Source organism: Rhamphochromis longiceps, linkage group LG9 (assembly GCF_057381845.1).
Source record: "Rhamphochromis longiceps isolate RC_006_pf linkage group LG9, R_longiceps_female_GT1.1, whole genome shotgun sequence".
In the NCBI taxonomy this organism is placed as follows: Eukaryota; Metazoa; Chordata; class Actinopteri; order Cichliformes; family Cichlidae; genus Rhamphochromis; species Rhamphochromis longiceps.
Window position 1 is genome coordinate 32814990 of NC_140565.1, and position 18708 is coordinate 32833697.

At 41.4% G+C, this 18708-nt stretch overlaps 1 protein-coding gene across 3 annotated transcripts; it reads left to right on the forward strand.

Annotated features, from left to right (window-relative positions):
* Positions 1 to 664: 664 nt before the first annotated feature.
* Positions 665 to 17795, forward strand: LOC146662650 (uncharacterized). 3 transcript variants are annotated; one of them, XM_085417573.1, is made up of 6 exons: positions 665 to 890; positions 7387 to 7507; positions 7592 to 7761; positions 8902 to 8965; positions 15129 to 15378; positions 15480 to 17795. In XM_085417573.1, the coding sequence occupies exons 1-6, from the start codon at positions 808 to 810 to the stop codon at positions 15518 to 15520; spliced, it is 729 nt and encodes a 242-aa protein (XP_085273699.1). In that variant the 5' UTR covers positions 665 to 807; the 3' UTR covers positions 15521 to 17795. The 3 variants fall into 3 exon arrangements, with proteins under 3 accessions (XP_085273699.1, XP_085273697.1, XP_085273698.1); XM_085417572.1 differs by adding an exon at positions 6576 to 6708 and having other exon boundaries at positions 752 to 890; positions 7387 to 7761; XM_085417571.1 differs by having other exon boundaries at positions 7387 to 7761.
* The last annotated feature ends 913 nt before the right edge of the window (positions 17796 to 18708 follow it).

Here is an 18708-nt window from a genome sequence, read left to right on the forward strand (position 1 = left end):
TTTCATGTCTGTGTCTTACATTGTGAAGTTTGGGTTGTCATGTCTACGTCTCATTATGTTTCCTGTTTTATTGTGAAGAGGTCTGGTGTTTCTGTGTTCATCGTGTTCAGTTTTACTCTTCCCCTGTGGCGTTGTTATGTTCATGTTGATCTACTGTGCCTTTCTGTTCCATGTTTCAGATCCCTATGTTCTGTCTCCCCCAGTCTGTTAAGTCCACATGTCTTGAGTTCCGTCAGTGTGTTTCCTGTTTTACTTTCAGTCTGTTCTATGTTAATGTTTCTAGTTTTGCTTCCCTTGCCTCGTCCTGCTTAATTACTCTCAGCTGTGCTCTCCTCCTGTGGCTCATTCCCCCTCGTTATCCCTCAGTGTATTTAAGCCCCATGTTTCTCTTTGTCAGTGTTGCGTCCTCCATCATAGCTGTGTGATTTTTCCCTGTGGCTCCTTGTGCTTTAGTTTTCCCAGTTTAGTTTATTTTGTATTGTTTTTCGTGTCCCACTCCACGCCAGCAATAAAGCTGTGTTTTTTGAGTTTACCTTTTGTCTCTGTGAGTTTGCGTTTGGGTCCTACTTTTGCCTGCACACAGCCGTATTGTGACACTTTCACATTCTGGTTTAAACGTAAACTTTTTTATTTTTCCAGAAAGTAGCTGCAGAGTTTTGATGTTTGTGAGGAGCTGAGGCAGCGAGGAAACGGCGACATCCGGGAGTTCTGTAGGGACGGGGAAGACCGCGACGGACCGCGCGCTGCTCTTCATGGACAGCAGTGACCGCAGGAATCTCAGCTGTAACGCCACCGTGTTTCCTTCACATGTCGACGCCGCCTTCACCAAAGCGTGGGATACTGACACTTCCCCATTGGCTGCAATCACCTCAAACAGAAAGAACGGGCAGGTACAGACATGTTAAGATCACAGGACATATTATTGTAACTTTATTAGTACAACTTGTTTAAATTGCAGATCACAATAAAACCAAACAGTAAAACTATTAAACCTGATATATGTAAGATTTTATAACACCAATAAATAAAAAATCTAAATAATAAAGTAAAACTAAATAAAACATGCTTGTAACGAAGAAGAATGAAGAAGGATCATTGAGTGCAAGAGGAACTGACCTGAAAGATAGGATCACGGCAAAGCTTGAAACCTGGACCCTCTGTAGCTGGTTACAAGTGAAATATCCTCTGAGGATCTGCTAGATGATGTGGATGCAGCTCTACAGACATTGAGGACGGCTACAAGTACCTGGGAATCCCACAGGCACATCGGAAGAAGCTACTTGCAAAGCTGCAACCGCCAAGTACCTGCAGAGAGTCAGGCAAGTCCTGAGGAGTCAGCTGAACGGTAAGAACAAGAACATCCGGGCCATCAACACGTACGCCCTGCCCGTGATCAGGTACCCTGCTGGGGTAATAGGCTGGCCAAAGGAGGAGATAGAAGCCACTGACATAAAGACAAGAAAGCTCCTGACCATGCATGGAGGGTTTCACCCCAAGTCCAGCACCCTGAGGCTGTACACTAAGAGGAAGGAAGGGGGCCGGGGACTGGTGAGTGTCAGCACCACAGTCCAGGATGAGACAATGAACATCCACGAGTACATCAGAAGGATGGCCCCAACTAACCACGTGCTCAGTGTCCTCAGGCAACAGAAACCCAAGAAAGAGGAGGCGCCATTATGGAAGGACAGGCCCCTGCACGGTATGTACCACCAACAGTGGGGGTGGCTGATATCCAGAAATCCTACCAGTGGCTGGACAAAGCTGGACTGAAAGACAGCACAGAGGCACTAATCATGGCAGCACAAGAACAAGCTCTGAGCACAAGATCCATAGAGGCTGGGGTCTATCACACCAGGCAAGACCCCAGGTGCAGGCTGTGTAAAGATGCCCCAGAGACAATCCAGCACATAACAGCAGGGTGCAAGATGCTAGCAGGCAAGGCATACATGGAACGCCATAACCAAGTGGCCGGCATAGTGTACAGGAACATCTGTGCCGAGTATAACCTGGAAGTCCTGAGGTCAAAATGGGAGATGCCCCCAAGGGTGGTGGAGAATGACCGAGCTAAGATCCTGTGGGACTTCCAGATACAGACGGACAAAATGGTGGTGGCTAACCAACCGGACATAGTGGTGGTAGACAAACAGAAGAAGACGGCCGTAGTGATCGATGTAGTGATACTGAATGACAGCAACATCAGCAAGAAGGAACACGAGAAGCTGGAAAAGTACCAAGGGCTCAGAGAAGAGCTCGAGAGGATGTGGAGGGTGACCCAGAGGTAATTGGAGCGCTCGATGCAGTGACCCCCAAGCTCGGCGAGTGGCTCCAGCAGATCCCGGGAACAACATCTGAGATCTCTGTCCAGAAGAGCGCAGTCCTGGGAACAGCTAAGATACTGTACAGGACCCTCGAGCTCCCAGGCCTCTGATAGAGGACCCGAGCTTGAAGGATAAAGACAACCCTGCACAAAAATGTGAACATAAAAGAAAATGTAGAAGGAAAAAAAATCATTAAAATGGTTTTGTTTTACTTTAAAAACATTAAAACAAACCAGTTAATATAAAGAACAAATTTTAACTTCTTTTTTTTTCAACTTTAAGGTTCAGGGTACACTGAAGGTGATAATAGCTTTTCCTTTAATTCGTCACACAGGTGTGTATCTGAACTTCATGTCTGTATACTTTGTGTATTTCTGTTAAATTAGCCTCAGTGAGGCTGTATATGTATATAAGGATAGATGTCTCCATGTGTTTGTGATACGGCTTCTGAAGCCATGCAGCGCTGCAGATCAACAGGGGGTGTCAGGGCTTTGAGCTCCACCCGCTCCATCTGAACTCTCCACGATTTGAATTCGAGGCACAGCGCCATCTGCAGGACAAATCAGGCACAGCAGGTTGTATTTACAAAACATATGTTTCTCATACCTGACAGCAGAAAACTTAAGAAAAATAAAGATGGCACTCGCAGGTGAACTCTTCCTGAAATCACCCCAAACTCAGCTGCACACCTTTGTGATGATATGAGGTGCAAAGTGCAACAAACCAGGAGGAAATACAAACCCAGCATCGATGTATCAGAAGATCCATCCGGTCCCAAGTCTGGATAAATGTGAAAGCTGCACCAGGAACCGTCTGGGCCAACAAGAACATGGCCTGGGGGCCGTTTACAACATGCATCACCCACATGAAGGGAGAAAAACACAACAGCACTGCATCCACAGTCAAGACCTGGTGACAGCAGAAGGCAGGGAGAGGTGAGGAAACATCAGTGTGCAGAAACAAATAACTTCAGACTGTTATTGTGAAAGAAAAGCAGCTGATTCTGAGCAGGCCAGGTGGACACAGATGTGATCCTTATATGGGAATAACGGTCAGTGCGTGCCAGCTTTCAGTGATCACAGGATGCTGCTGACCTCTTGTGGCCAGATATTAAAGAACATGGTGCGCAGGTCTACTGTCTGGATGGCGTCCAACCAGGGGATGAACCAGACCAGACCTGCAGAGCGTCAGAAAGGCGAGAAGACCCCATTTTTATTAGTTGTGCTTCTTTGCATGGTAACACACAAATGTGAAAACTTGAAAAGACCAAAAGAAAAACACTGAGGCAGCGTGCAGTACAAATAAAAATAGTTTAAGTTAACTTAGTGGTGATATTTAAAGTCTCGTGTAGTACGAGTATTTGCACTTTATACCTAACATAATAATGTGTGTAATAAGGTATTTTTAATCATTACTTCAGCATCAATCATGACAGAACCACTTTAACGTTACTCTGTTTGATGCGTGATCCTGTATTTATTCTAATAGTTCTGAATCTCAGCTGTAATTTCAGAGTAAAGCGTGCTTTTCCTTCCACTCCGTCATAGCCAACGCTGCACATTTACACCCATAACGATGAAACAGAAGCTGAAGTCTTGTTGCTACAGGTCAGAAGAGAGAGAGTAACGTCTGGTACCGGGTCCTTTGGCTCGTCCTTCAACAGCCCGGCCCAGTCTGAAGGCGACAGCAACTACAACCTGCTCATCAACATAACACAAAACACTCACACATTCAAAGATGAATCCTACAGAGCTGAGGGTGCATTCACAGTGTTTTTGTGCAGTGATGACTGAAAGTTTCCATTTCACATCTGTGAAAGTCACCTGATGAAGCAGGACTGGCTTCTAAATTACAGATAATTTACTCTATTTATCCAGAAGATTGGGATTCAGCAGCTAAAAACACTAAACACATACTAGAAACATGACAAAACAAATTATGTTCATCGAGGCAAAAGAAGGAGCCTATACGAGATTATTTTAATTTTAATGTCAGTTAGCTAAACAGTTTCATTTATTTATTTGCTTTGCATCTGATTTTAGTTGGTTTCCAGAATTAAAGAACTTTTGGTTTCTCATCTCAAAGTTATTGAATTAACAACGACAGAAAACCAAAAGAAATCCTCACATTTGAGAAGTTCGGAGCAGACTCTCTCTCCTGAGTAATCATTAGTGATTAGAAAGCCAACTAAAAGTAAAGAAAGAAGAATTACTGCTTGTGTTGCACTAGTGGAAAAAGCAGCAGAGAAAACAGGAGGACAGTTTCTAACATTGGATGAGGTGGGCCTACAGCCCGCCTTCAGTCTGCCACCGCTCACCGTGCTGACGTGCATAAACTGCACAGAGGGTGGAGGAAACACACCAACTTTAAACTCTGGTGAATATATTAAATGTAACTGATGCTTACTCATGTGGTCTGCAGGGCTGCAGAGAGCCTGCTGCTGGATATAGTGTGTTCTTCTTTTATGATGTTCTTTATAATGCTCGTGTAATTTTATGAAAGAACAAGGTTGAATGAGCAGCATGAAAATAACCTCCATATGTAGTCAATGCTTTGGAGAGAGTTTATATTCTGATAATTATTTTTATCTTTCTTTTTTTTATCTGTAACAGCATTACATTTAAATCTCCCCCGATGTCTTTATGTTTTGCTTAGAAGGAGCCAGACTTTTTAAAGTGCTCTTGAGCAATAATTCTCCACACTCCTGGCTTGCTCCTCTTGGAGTAACTTCCCCACAGTTCCTTTCTTCTGCCCTGGTTTCAACACAGATGGAGGTTACAGCAGTTCTTTGCCAGATCATTGTTGGCGTTATGGTGAGCATTGGGCCACCTGTGGTGACTGTTGTTTGCAATCTCCTGTTTGTAGTAACGCCATCTCTCCTCATCTCTCCGAGTTACCTGCAGCAGCGCTCTTGGAAACTCAAAACCAAGCTTGTCCACTTCATCACGTGATTTCAGTAACTAGTCAAAAGATCCTGTCACCTGATCAACAGGCGGCCTACTCTCTGCCTGCTGCTCTCACTAAGTCTTGGTTTGCCACCAACCGCCCACAGACCCAATTGCGGTTCCATCCTCCTACACAAATAAGACCCATACTGTTGCCTATGCAAACTATATTGCTCTCTTAGACTTCTTTAACCTCCTCTGTAACGTCCTCTCTGGCAGAGCTCCTGTGTGCTCTTCTGCTCTGTCATGATTTAAGGCTGCATTTCAAAGCAGCGGAGTTTGTTATCTAGTCAGAAGTGATGGAATTATGGACACAGGGAAGTCCACTTCAGCATTGCAATGATCCCAAACACACTTCCAATGCAGTAAAAGCGTATCCGCATATCTGGAGAACTATTCCTGAAGACTTCTTAAAGAAATGACCAGAAAGCTGCCTCAGAGAGTTCAGGCTGTGTTGAAGAATGAGTGTGCTCATACCATATATTGACTTTCAAGCTCATTAGAATTGTACAAAGTTTTGTTTTGTTTGTCACATGTTTGCGCGTTTCAATGAATTTTACTGAAAGTGAAGTGGCTCATGACTTTTGCACAGTATTGCATTTATGACAAGCGTTTTAACACACACAACAAAACTGCAGTTTTTTGCTCAGGTTTTGGAAAGCTGGCCTCTTGCTGTGCTGCTCTCACAGAGAAGAAGTGTGCGGCTCTTCTGCCTGTAGAAACCATCACACCGCTTCCTCGTACAGACTGGGTTAAGTGTGTGTGTTAAAAGGTTAGCGCTTTATTCTGCTGGTTTCTCTCAGAGACGGTTTAGTAGCATCTACACAAACAGAAGCTCAAGCCAGCAACCCCCATGTTGGTTTGCTGCTCTCTGACACTGCGACCATCTAGTATTTTAAGCAGACTAAATATGGCTTTGAACTTAAAAGCTTTTATACCTGTTTGTTTTTAAGTTTTATCTTAGAGAAATACAATAACATTTAATTTTTAAGACTAGAAATAGTTTCCCCCCAAAGTTTGTATAAAAAAACGCCCAAAAGCTGCAATAAAAATCTTTTTTTATTCACTTTTTTTACTCAGTGTTTCTAGAACTTAATATGCAAACCCCAACTCTCCCACCCAAAACAACGACATTTATTGCACAATGAATGAACTTCATATTTTTGTTTAATAAATAAAACAAATGTTCTATCAGCTAATATTTTAGCTCTGCTCTCTGATGACTCATGATTTCCTCTCAGTACAGTTCATTTACAGAAACGAGAGCCTGAGTCTGAGCGGTTTCCCTTCTCTTACCTTTACACACATCCAGGCTGAAATGGGGAAGGTGACGACCGACAGTAGGGTCAGCACCTTACCGACTGCCTCTACCACCACCCCGCCGCTACTCTGGCCTCCACCTGCAGAAGACGGAGAAGCAGCAGGATGGATGAAACTATAATTCTGTAATTTCCTTCGGGATTAATAAAGTATTCTGATTCTGATAAATTGAACAAACAAAAAGATACTTGCTCTGTGCTGACCTGATCTACCACATGACTTTGTAACAATGAGCTCTCAGCCACACAGGCCTGCAGGTTGGTCCGTGACCCCCCGATCTGTGACTGTTAAGCTACGAGGGCAATTAAATATTTGTGATAACTGACGAGAGTCGGTTAAAAAATAAAATAAATAAAAACCAGAAAGCCTGCAAATCCGTTTTGACAGTAAAATGTCTTAAACAGATTCTGCTCTGAATCCTGAGGCAGACCTGCCTTTATCAAAAATATTTGTTTTAATAGTTTTACAGTAATGGCGCTCTAAGACACCGTTAGAATGTAAAGTATAATATAAATGAGTTTGTAATTCATTCTTCTAAGCTTGTAACCAGACTTTACACATTGTCTGCTTACCGATCAGCAAAATCTTTCTTTGATTTCCTGTTCTCACCTCTCTCTGATTCTTCTGCTTTAACTAAAAACATTAGTCAGTTCTATCCTGCACATACCTGCACATGTGTGCTGGTTATATCACTGATGTTACTTTCTCTCTCCTCTCTCGCTCGTGTTCGCACACACGTTACACACTTCCTGTGAAACTGCTTTAGTGTGAGCGGCTTTCTTCTCTCTTCTCATTCTGCTCAGTGCCTCCAAGCGCTGCACACCGACCTCTCTCTGCTCACCTCCTTCATCCCGTCGTTTCCCACCGGGAACCTGGACTGAGCTCTTTTATGGCCCCTGCTCGCTCTCCGAGGGAACTCAGACAGTGAGTTCTCAGACAGTTCTTGGAAATGAGCCTGTTTTGAGAAAGCAGAAGTTGCTGAGAGGTGTTTTGGCTTGTTCATGTCAGTCGGTTGTCTGCTGGCTTCTCTTCACCATGGCAGCATCTCTGCCTGCGTGCTACCATGGCGCCATGACTAAGAAGGAGTGTGAGGATTTGCTGGGAAAGAAGAACAAGGATGGAGCTTACCTGATCCGAGACAGCGAGACCATCCAGGGAGCCATGTGTCTTTGTGTCTAGTAAGTACTCTGCACCACGGAGTCAGGCTCCATACACCAGACTTACCTTTATCAAAACTTCTTTCTTTTAACAGCTTCATAGGTAAAGACACTCTATGGTATCATTGGAATATGAAGCCTAATATAGAATATGGTATCATTCATAGCAGGTTGTCAGGTAGGCTAACCTTGTAACCATCCTCCTGGTGGTTCTGTCTGCAGATTCATGATCGATAGGAGACTTTTTAAGTTAAATCGCTTTAATTGTGAGATGAGCGCGATGAGGAAAAGAGGACTCTAATGTGACTTTGGTTTGGGAGGACTAAACAAATAAAAGTGCTCCCTCAAATCAAATTCAAACCTCGCTCTCCTTCAGTCTCTGAAAACCTCATAAGGATGTGAAGCGTTTGGGCAGTGAGGAATGAGGTGAATATAGTGACCTAAAATCCTCTGTAGCGAGCGTCAAAGGGGGAAGAGAGTATTTTAATATAATAAACCAGGTAATTTAGTTTTAATGAGCTTTGTTAAGAAAGGCCGTTGAATAAAAGCAATAATGGAAAAACGTAACCAGATCTTTTTGCTGATGCAGCAGTGTGCATGCAGGTTTTTCCTAACCTCTGCTGTGTTGACAGCAGGGAGCATTTAGCAATTCTATGAATTATATTAGAGGCAAAAGATGTTCCGTTGATCTAAGCAGATTATACTCTATAATAAAAATCACGATAAGAACGTTTTTGCGTGGGTATTATTACTCTAGGAAGTGTACACCTACACAAATACCACAATATCAGCTGTGGTCAAGTAAGGTTCCACTCTAGCTCGTTGCTGCTTCTGCATCTTTTTTCCATGACCTGCACGTAGTGTTTACATACAAGTAAAAAGTACATTAAAATTTGCATAACTTTTTTTGTGCACTGCCAACGTTTTCTGTTTGTGTAGTTGTTAAGGAAGCTGCTTATTACTGATAAGAAGATTCAAACTATGAGAAAATTGAGTCATGTGACCATGTGTTCTTCTTCCTCTTTTATTTTGTGTGAACAAACAAAGTCAGAATTTTGTTGCATAAAAGGTTTTTTACACACGTCTAAATAAACAGTTTTTTCCTTAACCTTACTTCTTCTGTGGTCCTCTAACAGCAGCATAAATCTCCTTTTCTTTCAGTAAACAGAAGGTGGTGTACACCTACAGACTGCTGCAGTCACACAATGGATACTACACCCTCCTGGTAAAAGAACACACACACAAATGACCACATGCAGAAACATTTGCAGCTGCAGCCAGGTCCTTGAATTCAGAATTATTCCTTGTTCTGTGTTTGCAGTAAACTGAGACTCTAAATGCTCTTTCACGCTGCAGGATTTTAAATCAAGCGGTAAAATATTTACTCTTAGAAGCAGAAGAGTCTTTTCTATTCAAAAATGTTCTTCGAGGGGCCGCCTCCTGCCAAGCGTTCTTTAAGGAATCACTTTGTGTGGTGTAAAGTTTATTTGGACGCCTCATCCTCATTATTGTTTTATGCATTTTAGCCTTTTTTGATAGGAAAGCACAAAGAGTCGACAGGAAGGCAGGGAGAGAGTGATGATGTGCAGGAAATGGTCTGGGGCAGGCTCAAACCCAGGCACCTGCTTGTGCGGCACCTGCAGTAGGTCATATGAGTCACTAGCTCAACCAAATGAGCAATAGCGATGCCCTGTTATCATTGTCCTCAAAGGTGTGCACCTGTGAACACAGGCCCCAACAAAGTTGACACCTGTGCCACGAAGCTGCCTGCTGCAGTTTGTGTGCCGATGTTGATGCCAGATGAGGTTTGCAGCTCTGTAGTTATTGAGACAGCAAAGCGCTGGTGACTCTTCTGCGTGATGCAGCACTCAGCGAGCCTGTGTTGGAACTCCACATGATGCTTTACTTCGTGTTTGGGTTTCTGTGGTTTCCAAATGCTTCGGCCTCGCAATAACACCAGCTAAAGCTAACTGTGGAAAGGAAGAAATGTCACCGACTGAATTGTTGCAACAGTCTCATCCTATTATAGCACCACACTCGAATTCAGTGGCGTTTCTAAAGACCGACTGATTGGCTAGGTGCTTGATTTCCTTAAGGATTGCGATTTTTACATGCCTGTGGCTTTGAGAGCCTCAATTCAAACCTCAATTCAAAAATTAATTGAGGATTAGTCCATGTAGTGTATGTATATTTAAACATATTTGCATATGTGATCTATAGTACATAGAAAATATTTCTTTTTGAATATGTAATATTTTAGACTAAAATAAACAATAATGACATGTCAGTTAAGCTGTTTGCTATCATAAAATTAGCAAAACTCAAAAACAGGTCTCGGCGCCGGCTTAGCACAGTCGGATGAGCAAGTGGCCAACCCGGGTTTAAGTGCTGCATGTCTTCCCCTCTGCTTTCCTGTCGATCTTTGCTGTTTCTAGTAAAGCCAGTTACAGGCACAAGCTCCTGGTCATTAGTCGGAGCTACTGAGACCTTATCTTATGTCTGAGAACATCTGAGAAAGCTCTCCTCTTCCACGCTCTGACTTCCAAATATGGAGCGTGGATGTAATATAATATAAATTCATTTAGATTGTATTTCAAATAACTAACATGAAACAAATTATTAAAAACTGAAGCAGAACATAAAACTGATGTTCGGTGGCACATCTTTGGGGAACAATTTTAATAAGAAACTCGTATTTTTTCTCCAGTAAGCGTTTGTTGAAACTCAGACGTTAAAGCGTCCTCAGAAAAATTAACCACAGTTCCTCGAATAATCCCAGAGCAGGGTCCTTTGTAGTGTCAGGTGAACAGAGAAAACCCCTAAACGAAATGACCCTCTCCGAGCAAGCCGAGTAGTTCTGAGAGCGTAGATGTTTTAAATGGTAGAGCTGTGAAGATGTGACTGTCAAGGTTAACATTATTCTGTCGCTGTGAGCCATCTTTATCCTTTGTTTTGTCTGTTTCTTGGTAAATGAGTTGCACTCAAAAGACGAGTGAAGGGAGGCAGAACTGTACGAAGTTTACATAAAGAACAATCGCACAGTTACACAAAATTACAGACAACGTCAGTACCAACAAAACACAACCACACAAGTTTCATATATTTTACTGATTTTTTTTAAATTTGAGTATTTCAGCAGGTTTCAGTTTTAAACAGATAAAACCACAGCTGGTAAACAACCCAACAACTCACCCCAGCAGGACAGTTTGCCATCAACACCAGAGGACGCAAAGAAGCAAATTTACAACCATTATAAAGAGCTCAAAGTGCTATCCTGCACCTAAGCTTTCATATTTCTATTCAATCCAACATACTACGAGCAGGACAAGTCCAAGCTCCTCCCAGAGCCAGCAGAAATTATTTTCATGATCAGAAGCGTTCTGATTAATCAGAAATATCAAAATAATCAAATAATCAAATAATTATTTGCTCAGTTAGCCGTCATTCTATTTCGGAAAAAAATGTTCTTATCATTTTCTCAAGATGTTGAGAAAGTGATAAGATGTTATCAAGATGTTGTCTTCAAATAATTTGTATTTGGTTCACGGACAGAAACCCAAAAACACACGCGACATGTCAGAGGAACAAACTCACGACGCCACAAAAACAAAATAATATGAAAAAGACAGATATTAAAAGTGCGAGAAAGAAAGAAAGATAAAAAAAAATAGAGGCTGATGGACTCCAAAATTTATTTCACCAAAAAAATAAGGGAGAAAATTCTGTCTGTATTTTAGCAGAATCTGTTCTAAATCCAGTTAAAGTATGTTTTACTCTTCATAGATAAAACGACGATGGCAACACGTGTTTCTTACCTCGTGCATACCGGTTAAAACTGTGGAGCTGCATCAGCCAAACATTCCTACAATTTGAATCTTATTTCTTATCAAAGAGGTATATATAATTATTACATTTAAAAATGTTTAAATCTATGTGAAATGATCTTCTAGTTTTACTCCTCAAACTGAAAAACATCATTAAAAAGTCCATGAATTCATTTCTCAGCATTTCATCAAATTGCCAGGCGGCTGAAACCTGTACCAGCGTCCACCACAAACACAGGGCGAGACGATAGTGGTAAACAGCGCAATGCTGCTAACCAGCTGCTAACAAAGTGTTAAACAGATCGTGTTTTGCTTATCAAACATCTCACCACAAACTATAGCGAGAAAGAAAATACGTCATGTTAAAAAAACAGAGGAGCTATTAGTAATCCCTGAGGAGCCGGCTGGGGCTCAGAGCGGGCGGCTCCCACCAGGAAGGTCAGTGGTTCAGTCCCCGGCACCTCCAGTCTGTATGTCAAAGTATTGTGGTGAAAGCTTCTGGGCCAGTGTGTGACCAGCATGAGTGAAGTCAAACAAAGGAATCAGTCACAGATAAAAAGTGCAACTGAGTGAATGAGACTCAAATCAGTCCTTCACTGTGCACTTTATTTTACAGGATTTCAAAAAAAAAAGTTGTTTGCTGAGAAAAGGAAAACACAAAGTTAATGGCAAAACCAGTTAAAATAGTTTAATATGCTATATATGTTTACATTTTGTACATGTTTTCACTGTGTTTTGAGTTCCATTCAAAAGAGGAAAATACTTTGGTCTCATCACCGCGTCTGCACAAAATCAGTTTGGAGCTTTAAACGTCACCAATGTTTCCTTTAAATGTTTCCATCTGTCTGTTAATCGTTGTTGAAGTTCAGCTCGTTTTCTGTTTATCTCAGAGTCTTTCCCATGCCTTTAAAAATGGAAAACAAACGCTAAACAGCTGACTGTACATGAACATTTCACCTCGATCATGGAAAGTCAGTTGTCGTGAAGTCTCCCCACAGGAAACTCCTCTGACGTTCGTTAGACCCCACACTGAAGGGCATCATTTTATCAGAGTCAGTTTTTTCCACAACACGCAAAAAAATAAGTGTATAAAAGCATAAAAGCCACAGATTTATTCAACTGCTGCCGGCGTGCGTGAGCTGTTCTACTTTAAAAGTAAGCCCGTGGGCTCAGTCTCAGGATGTGGCTTCTGGAGGTTTCACTTTTGCCCCTACGATTATCTATTATTAGGGGGTGATTTAAATATTTAAAGATATATTTATTGTAATTTTACGATCTATTTCACTATTCTACAATACTTCCTTTGCTAATAAGTAAAGGAAAACAGTTGTTGTTGTTGTTGTTGTTGTTGTTGTTGGCCTTTTTTATGGTCTTTTTGAAATAATGTAACTTCTCCATTAGAATGAATCTTGTGCTTCAGTGCATTTGCATAATTTACGAGACAGCCATGTCTGCGAATGGAACTGACAAAAATTTATTGTTACCAGCTGACTTTTCATTCAACAGTCTTAGCAGGACTTGAGATAGTCTGGTCTCAAAATCAGTAAATCTACAAATGCACTTGATTAATTTGTTTTCTATGAAAGGAGATGTTTGCAGGTGTGTGTGCTCAGGTAACCTTTTAAATATTAAAGTTCATGAAAGTACAATTAGAAGAAGACAGAAGGAATATGGCTTGTTTCAGCTTGTTTCAGCTTGTTTTGTAGCCACCTTACAGTCACTGAGTGTCCATGAACACCTCTGTGTACCAAAGTATTCTATGGTCAAATATGAGGCCATCGGTCTGAAAATGGGTCATACAGCAGGACAATGATCCCAAGCACAGCAGCAAATGTACAAAAGAGCGACCTGAAAAAGAAATGAATAAACAGGCTGCAAAGGACCAGTCAAAGTCCACACCGCAACCCGACTGAGATGCTGTGGGAGGAACTTAAGAGAGCTGCGCATAAACGAATAACCACAAACCTCACAGAACTGAAGCAACTCTAAAGACGAGCGGGCTAAAATTCCTCCACCAGCATGTGAGAGACTCATGCACTCAGTCACACAGAAAACTATTGCAAAGTATTGCTGGTAAAGGTGGTTCAACAAGCTACTGGATGAAGGCATGCACTGAGTTTTAAAAAACACAACTTCTGCATTTTGTTTTAGTCTTTGCCAATATTACACCACGCCGTAACAATATGTCACAAGTCATCATACAGGACTTCTTCTGAGGTTATATAACTTTAAGAACAGATAAGAACTAGATTCATTATTTGTTATTCTTATAAAACCGTAGTACTAAAAGAGGATTTCCTTAATTTTTACATCGACTGTATTTTCAAGTTTTGACGAAAACCTCATAAAAAAACAAACAAATAAACACTTGAGGTTTGGGAAAGTCCAACTTCAAATTCAGTTGGTTCCAAACGAAGTAGTAAATATTCAGTAGTGCAGTGGAAACCCCCTTTAAAAGTCACAAATGACAGTCATATGAAAAGCGAGGGGTCCTACATGAAGACTGTAGCCAAAGACTGAGCGTTGTTCTCTCATTGAACTCTTTTCACGCTCTTTAAAAGCAAAACATTTGATGATGTCATAGTTTGCTGTGGAAAAGTGACACTGACTTTTTCCCCCTATTTTGTTCACATGTGTTGCACAACAGTGAACAACCACAGTTGTGTGGGTTTCCCTCGTGCTCCCAGAACAGCTCCTACCTGTTAGGTGCTGAAAGCCTTAAAGGAGTTCCTGATGCAGCAAAACCTACTTGTGATGTCTATCGTCTGATCATCCAACCATAACTTTCAGTATGTGTCAGCTTTGGCCACAACAACAATTATAATAAGAAAACTGTTAAACTGAAGCGGTGCTGGGAACATGACACGCATAAAGTTCAACAACGTTTATCGCACCATCATTCTGCTTCTGACAATTTGTTGAGTGAACGTTTTTATAGTCTTGAAATTCTTTAAACGATGTTTCAAGGAAATAAGTTGAATACACTGGCTGCAGAGTGTACCCCACCTCTGGCCCTGTCACAGCTGGTGTAGACCCCACCCGGCCCATAAACTGATATTCAGTTTATCTTTATCAACTGAATATTTGGTGTGCTCAAGCAAAACGTGGTGAAATTGGCACTTTTTCTGATGTTCTGAATGTTTTTCAAACAAAAAAAGAAAAGAAAAAAAGACAATAATTTGCTTTAATAGTACAAATGTTTTAAATGTTTTCAAAGTTACAAGCCTTCGAAACACAAAGTAGTGCCTCATAAATAAAGGAGATAGCCACAGGAAATCTTCAGGCGTGAAAAACAGATAAGCCTTGTTAAAAACTGCTTCACACCCACTCCAAGTGTCGCAACCTCAACCCGAAATTCAAAATAAAAGCCAAAGAAACAAGGTTTTTTTGGACAAATGTTCGAGGGTCATCTCACCATGTGAGAGCACTAGCTGCTTAAATAAAACGATGATATTTTACACTTTATTTTTAAACAGCTCATCTTGTAACTGTGATTACTCGGCTGATTTTTGGAGGATGATGGACCTTTGTTATATTTACTTTATGCTGTTCTTGTTTCATCAGACAGCGGGGGGTTTGGATGAGACATTTTTTAAGACTATTGACGATCTGATTCGTCACTACAAGAGGAAGAACCAGGGTCTGGCCATGCATCTGCGCCACTCAGTCAAAAGGAAGACGGCCTTGCTGATCCAGCCACAGAGAGAGCTGCAAGCACAGCCTTCAAAGTCACCTGAACAAAGGCCGCGCAGGACTGAACGTGAGCCATGGAGGCAGCCTGACACCGTACCTGAGGAAGAACATGATTACGAGAGTACGCCTTACATTTTCTCCGTTTCTGTTCTTTTCTGTCCTATTTCTGTCTCGCAGCATCTTCTTTGGTTTGTGTGTTTGACCTTCGCTCTGTTTATTCAGATGCTCCTGAGTCTGAGTACGTCGAAGTCCTTCCTGATTAACGTCGGCCATCAAACACCAAATGAGATGTTTGGGGGAAATCAGTGACAAGAAGCTCACAGGCTGGATCTTATTCAGGATGATGACATGTGGACGTATACACACTGTGTGCTACAAGGGTATCAAAGCTTTTACTGCAGCTGAACTATTCACAATGCTCTCGGATCAGGATTCCAGGAGATGCACTGGATTTGAAGAAATGCAGCCTCAGTGCTCCCATCAGGATGAACTGCAGTAACTCCACCGTCCTTTTTCCTCCACTGACGTCATCTGGTCATGATCTAACTGCAATACTGTCACAAACCTGAGACGAAACAGCTGTTTTAAGTTATTCCACTGGTTCCTGGGCCGAAGGAGCCAGGCCGCTCGTGGATCCACCCAAGTGATAAACTTTTAGGTTTTGTTGTTTTTATTATCAAACGCATATGTAAATATAGATTTATGTATATTTTTTATTGCAACAAAATTATGTATTTGGTGCGATGCTGTCACCTGGTTTATGAAATGAGGAGCAGAAAGTGGGCAGGAAGAAACTCATCCTTATGAAAAGCACGATGAACAAACTCTAGCGGTTTATTTTCCATCTAAATGCTTTAAGGTTAATGTTGTTCTGTGAGGTTTACTCTTTATTTTTCCCGTGAGGTACAGAGCTCGCCGACGTGGTTTAGATTTATTTTGTGCATACGTCTACTAATTAAAGACAAAAAGAAACTGTCCGTGGCAGCAAAATGAAATAAAATGTCTCACACTGCACACTTGTGAGAGAAGTCCTGAATCTCTAAAACTGAAATCACTCCAAAATATGATGCGTCACTGTGGCTCCAGCGCAACGTGCTGGAAAGCCTGGACATTCACAAAGTGACTTCCTTCTTCCTTGTTTTCTTTAGTAATTCAGAATGTGTTTAGTATTTCTATATTAGTGACGTCAATATAAATATACATTTTTACTGTCAGAATAGTTTTATTCAACAAGTTGCTGAAGACATTCCTCTGAGATTTCGGTCCATGTTGACATCACAGCGTCACATCCATGAGGTGGATCTCCCTCCACCACATCTCAAAGGTGCTCTATTGGATTGAGATCTGGTGACTGAGGAGGGTGCAGCGAGCTCACTTTCATGCTCAAAAAACAGTTTGAGATGCTTTGAGGTTTGTGACATGTCCTGTTATTCTGCTGGAAGGTGCTGTGTTCATAAAGAGATGGAGACGGGCAGTAACAATACTCAGGTAGGCTGTGGTTGTCAAATGATCCTCAGCTGATACTAAGAAGCTCAAAGTGTGCCAAGAAAATATCCCCCGCATCATCAAACCTGCGGCTCGAACATACGAGGCAGGAGGATCCGTGCCGTCGTGTTCTGACCCTACCGTGTGAATGTCGCAGCAGAAATCGAGACTAGTTGTTTGTTTTCATTTTCTGTTGTCTGATTTTGGTGAGCCGTGTGAACTGCTTCAGTTTCCTGTTCTTAGCTGACACTTGTTAATGCGTTTAGAGAAGTTCTTTTGCATACATTAGATCAGCCCATCTGGTTGTAGCTCCTAAACCTTCAAATCGGCTGAATCTGTGGTTTGGTTTAAAAGTCTGAAAATTAATTTCTATAGGTGATCTTTTCTTGAACCTTTTCTATAATCTGGGCCCTTTGGTTCTTATTGTGTTTGTATAAGAGTGTATGCAGGAAGAAAAGTGTTGCACTAATAATATTTAGTGAGAGATGAGGAAAAAGGTCATGCATGAAGGAAAAAATACACACTAAAAAAGTAAAGAAAAGAAAAGAAGGGAAGACTGCAACAGGAAGTATCAAGGAAATGCCTGAAATGACCAAAATGACAGCAAAGGGAAGTGGAAGCTGGTTGAATAGTCGTGACAGGAGGTGCAGACAAGAGAAATTAAATGAAAACTCTGTTGAAGGGTTCAGTCTTTGGACTGTCTCAAAACTGCATTGATGTTATTAATAAATCCAGTAAAATCAAATCAAATACTCTGCTTTTCCTGCTATGTGACTTTTTCGCTCATAAAAATAAATAAAAATTTAAATATCATCTTTTTGCTTGTTTTTTGGAACATGAACAAAAGTTCGACTCTGACTCTGCATTCAGCTTTTATGCTCCTTATATCTGGAACAAACTCCCAGAAAGCCTCAGATCAGCTGAAACACTCAGTTTATTTAAATCCAGGTTGAAGACTCACCTGTTCTCAGCTGCATTTGAATAAAGCACCAAATCCACACTTTAAGCTTAAATTTCAAAACTTACATTAACTACTGATTTTATCTACTGTTCTGATTTTATCTGTTTTGATTTTATATACTGTTTTGTTTGTTTGTTTGTTTGTTTGTTTGTTAATTAGTTAGTTTATTTGCTTGTTTTAATCAATTTTAAATCATGCTTTTTATTTGTTCTTGTTTCTAATGTCTCTGTAAAGCACTTTGAATCACCTTGTTGTTGAATTGTGCTATACAAATAAACTTGCCTTGCCTTGCCTTGCCTTGCCTTGCCTTGAATAGTTCAGAGTCAGGGGTGATTTGTGGCAGAAGGTCAGCAGCAAGAGTGAAAGGGGAGGTTTACAATGTGGTGCTGAGACCTGCTACGATGAGCGGTTTTGAGGTGGTGGGAATGACAAAAGGGGTAGAGTTAAAGATTTCAAGTTTCATTGTGAGTGACCAGAATGGACAAGATTAGAAAGGGTTAGATCAGAGGGACAGCTCGGCGGTTTGAAGACAAAGTTAGAGAGGGAGGGCTGAAATACTTAAATAGCCATGTGCAGAGGAAGGATAGTAGAAATACTGGACAAAGTATGATGACTTTCCTCCAGCTGCAAGGCTGAAGGAAAAGATGGAGACCACAGAGGAGGTGCATGGATGCATCAAAGGTTGACAGGCAGAGGACTGGACTGTGAAGTCAATCCCAGGCAGATGGTGGAGTCAAACTCAGGACCTTCTTGTTGTGAAGCAACAGTGCTAACCACTGCACCACTGTGCTAAAGCTGTGTTCGTCTCTGGTCCTTGAGACTGCTTATTTTAGGATTTTAGGCGATTCCCATCAAGATGCTTCAGTCAAACAGCCACCTCAGAGAGTTGCAGCATGGCCTGGAGGTGTCAGTATCACAATCTGCGGGAAGTACGATCATTTGTTATGAAAAAAGAGGACCCAGAAGATTAAAGAAGATTAAACAATAAACACACAGGACGGTTAT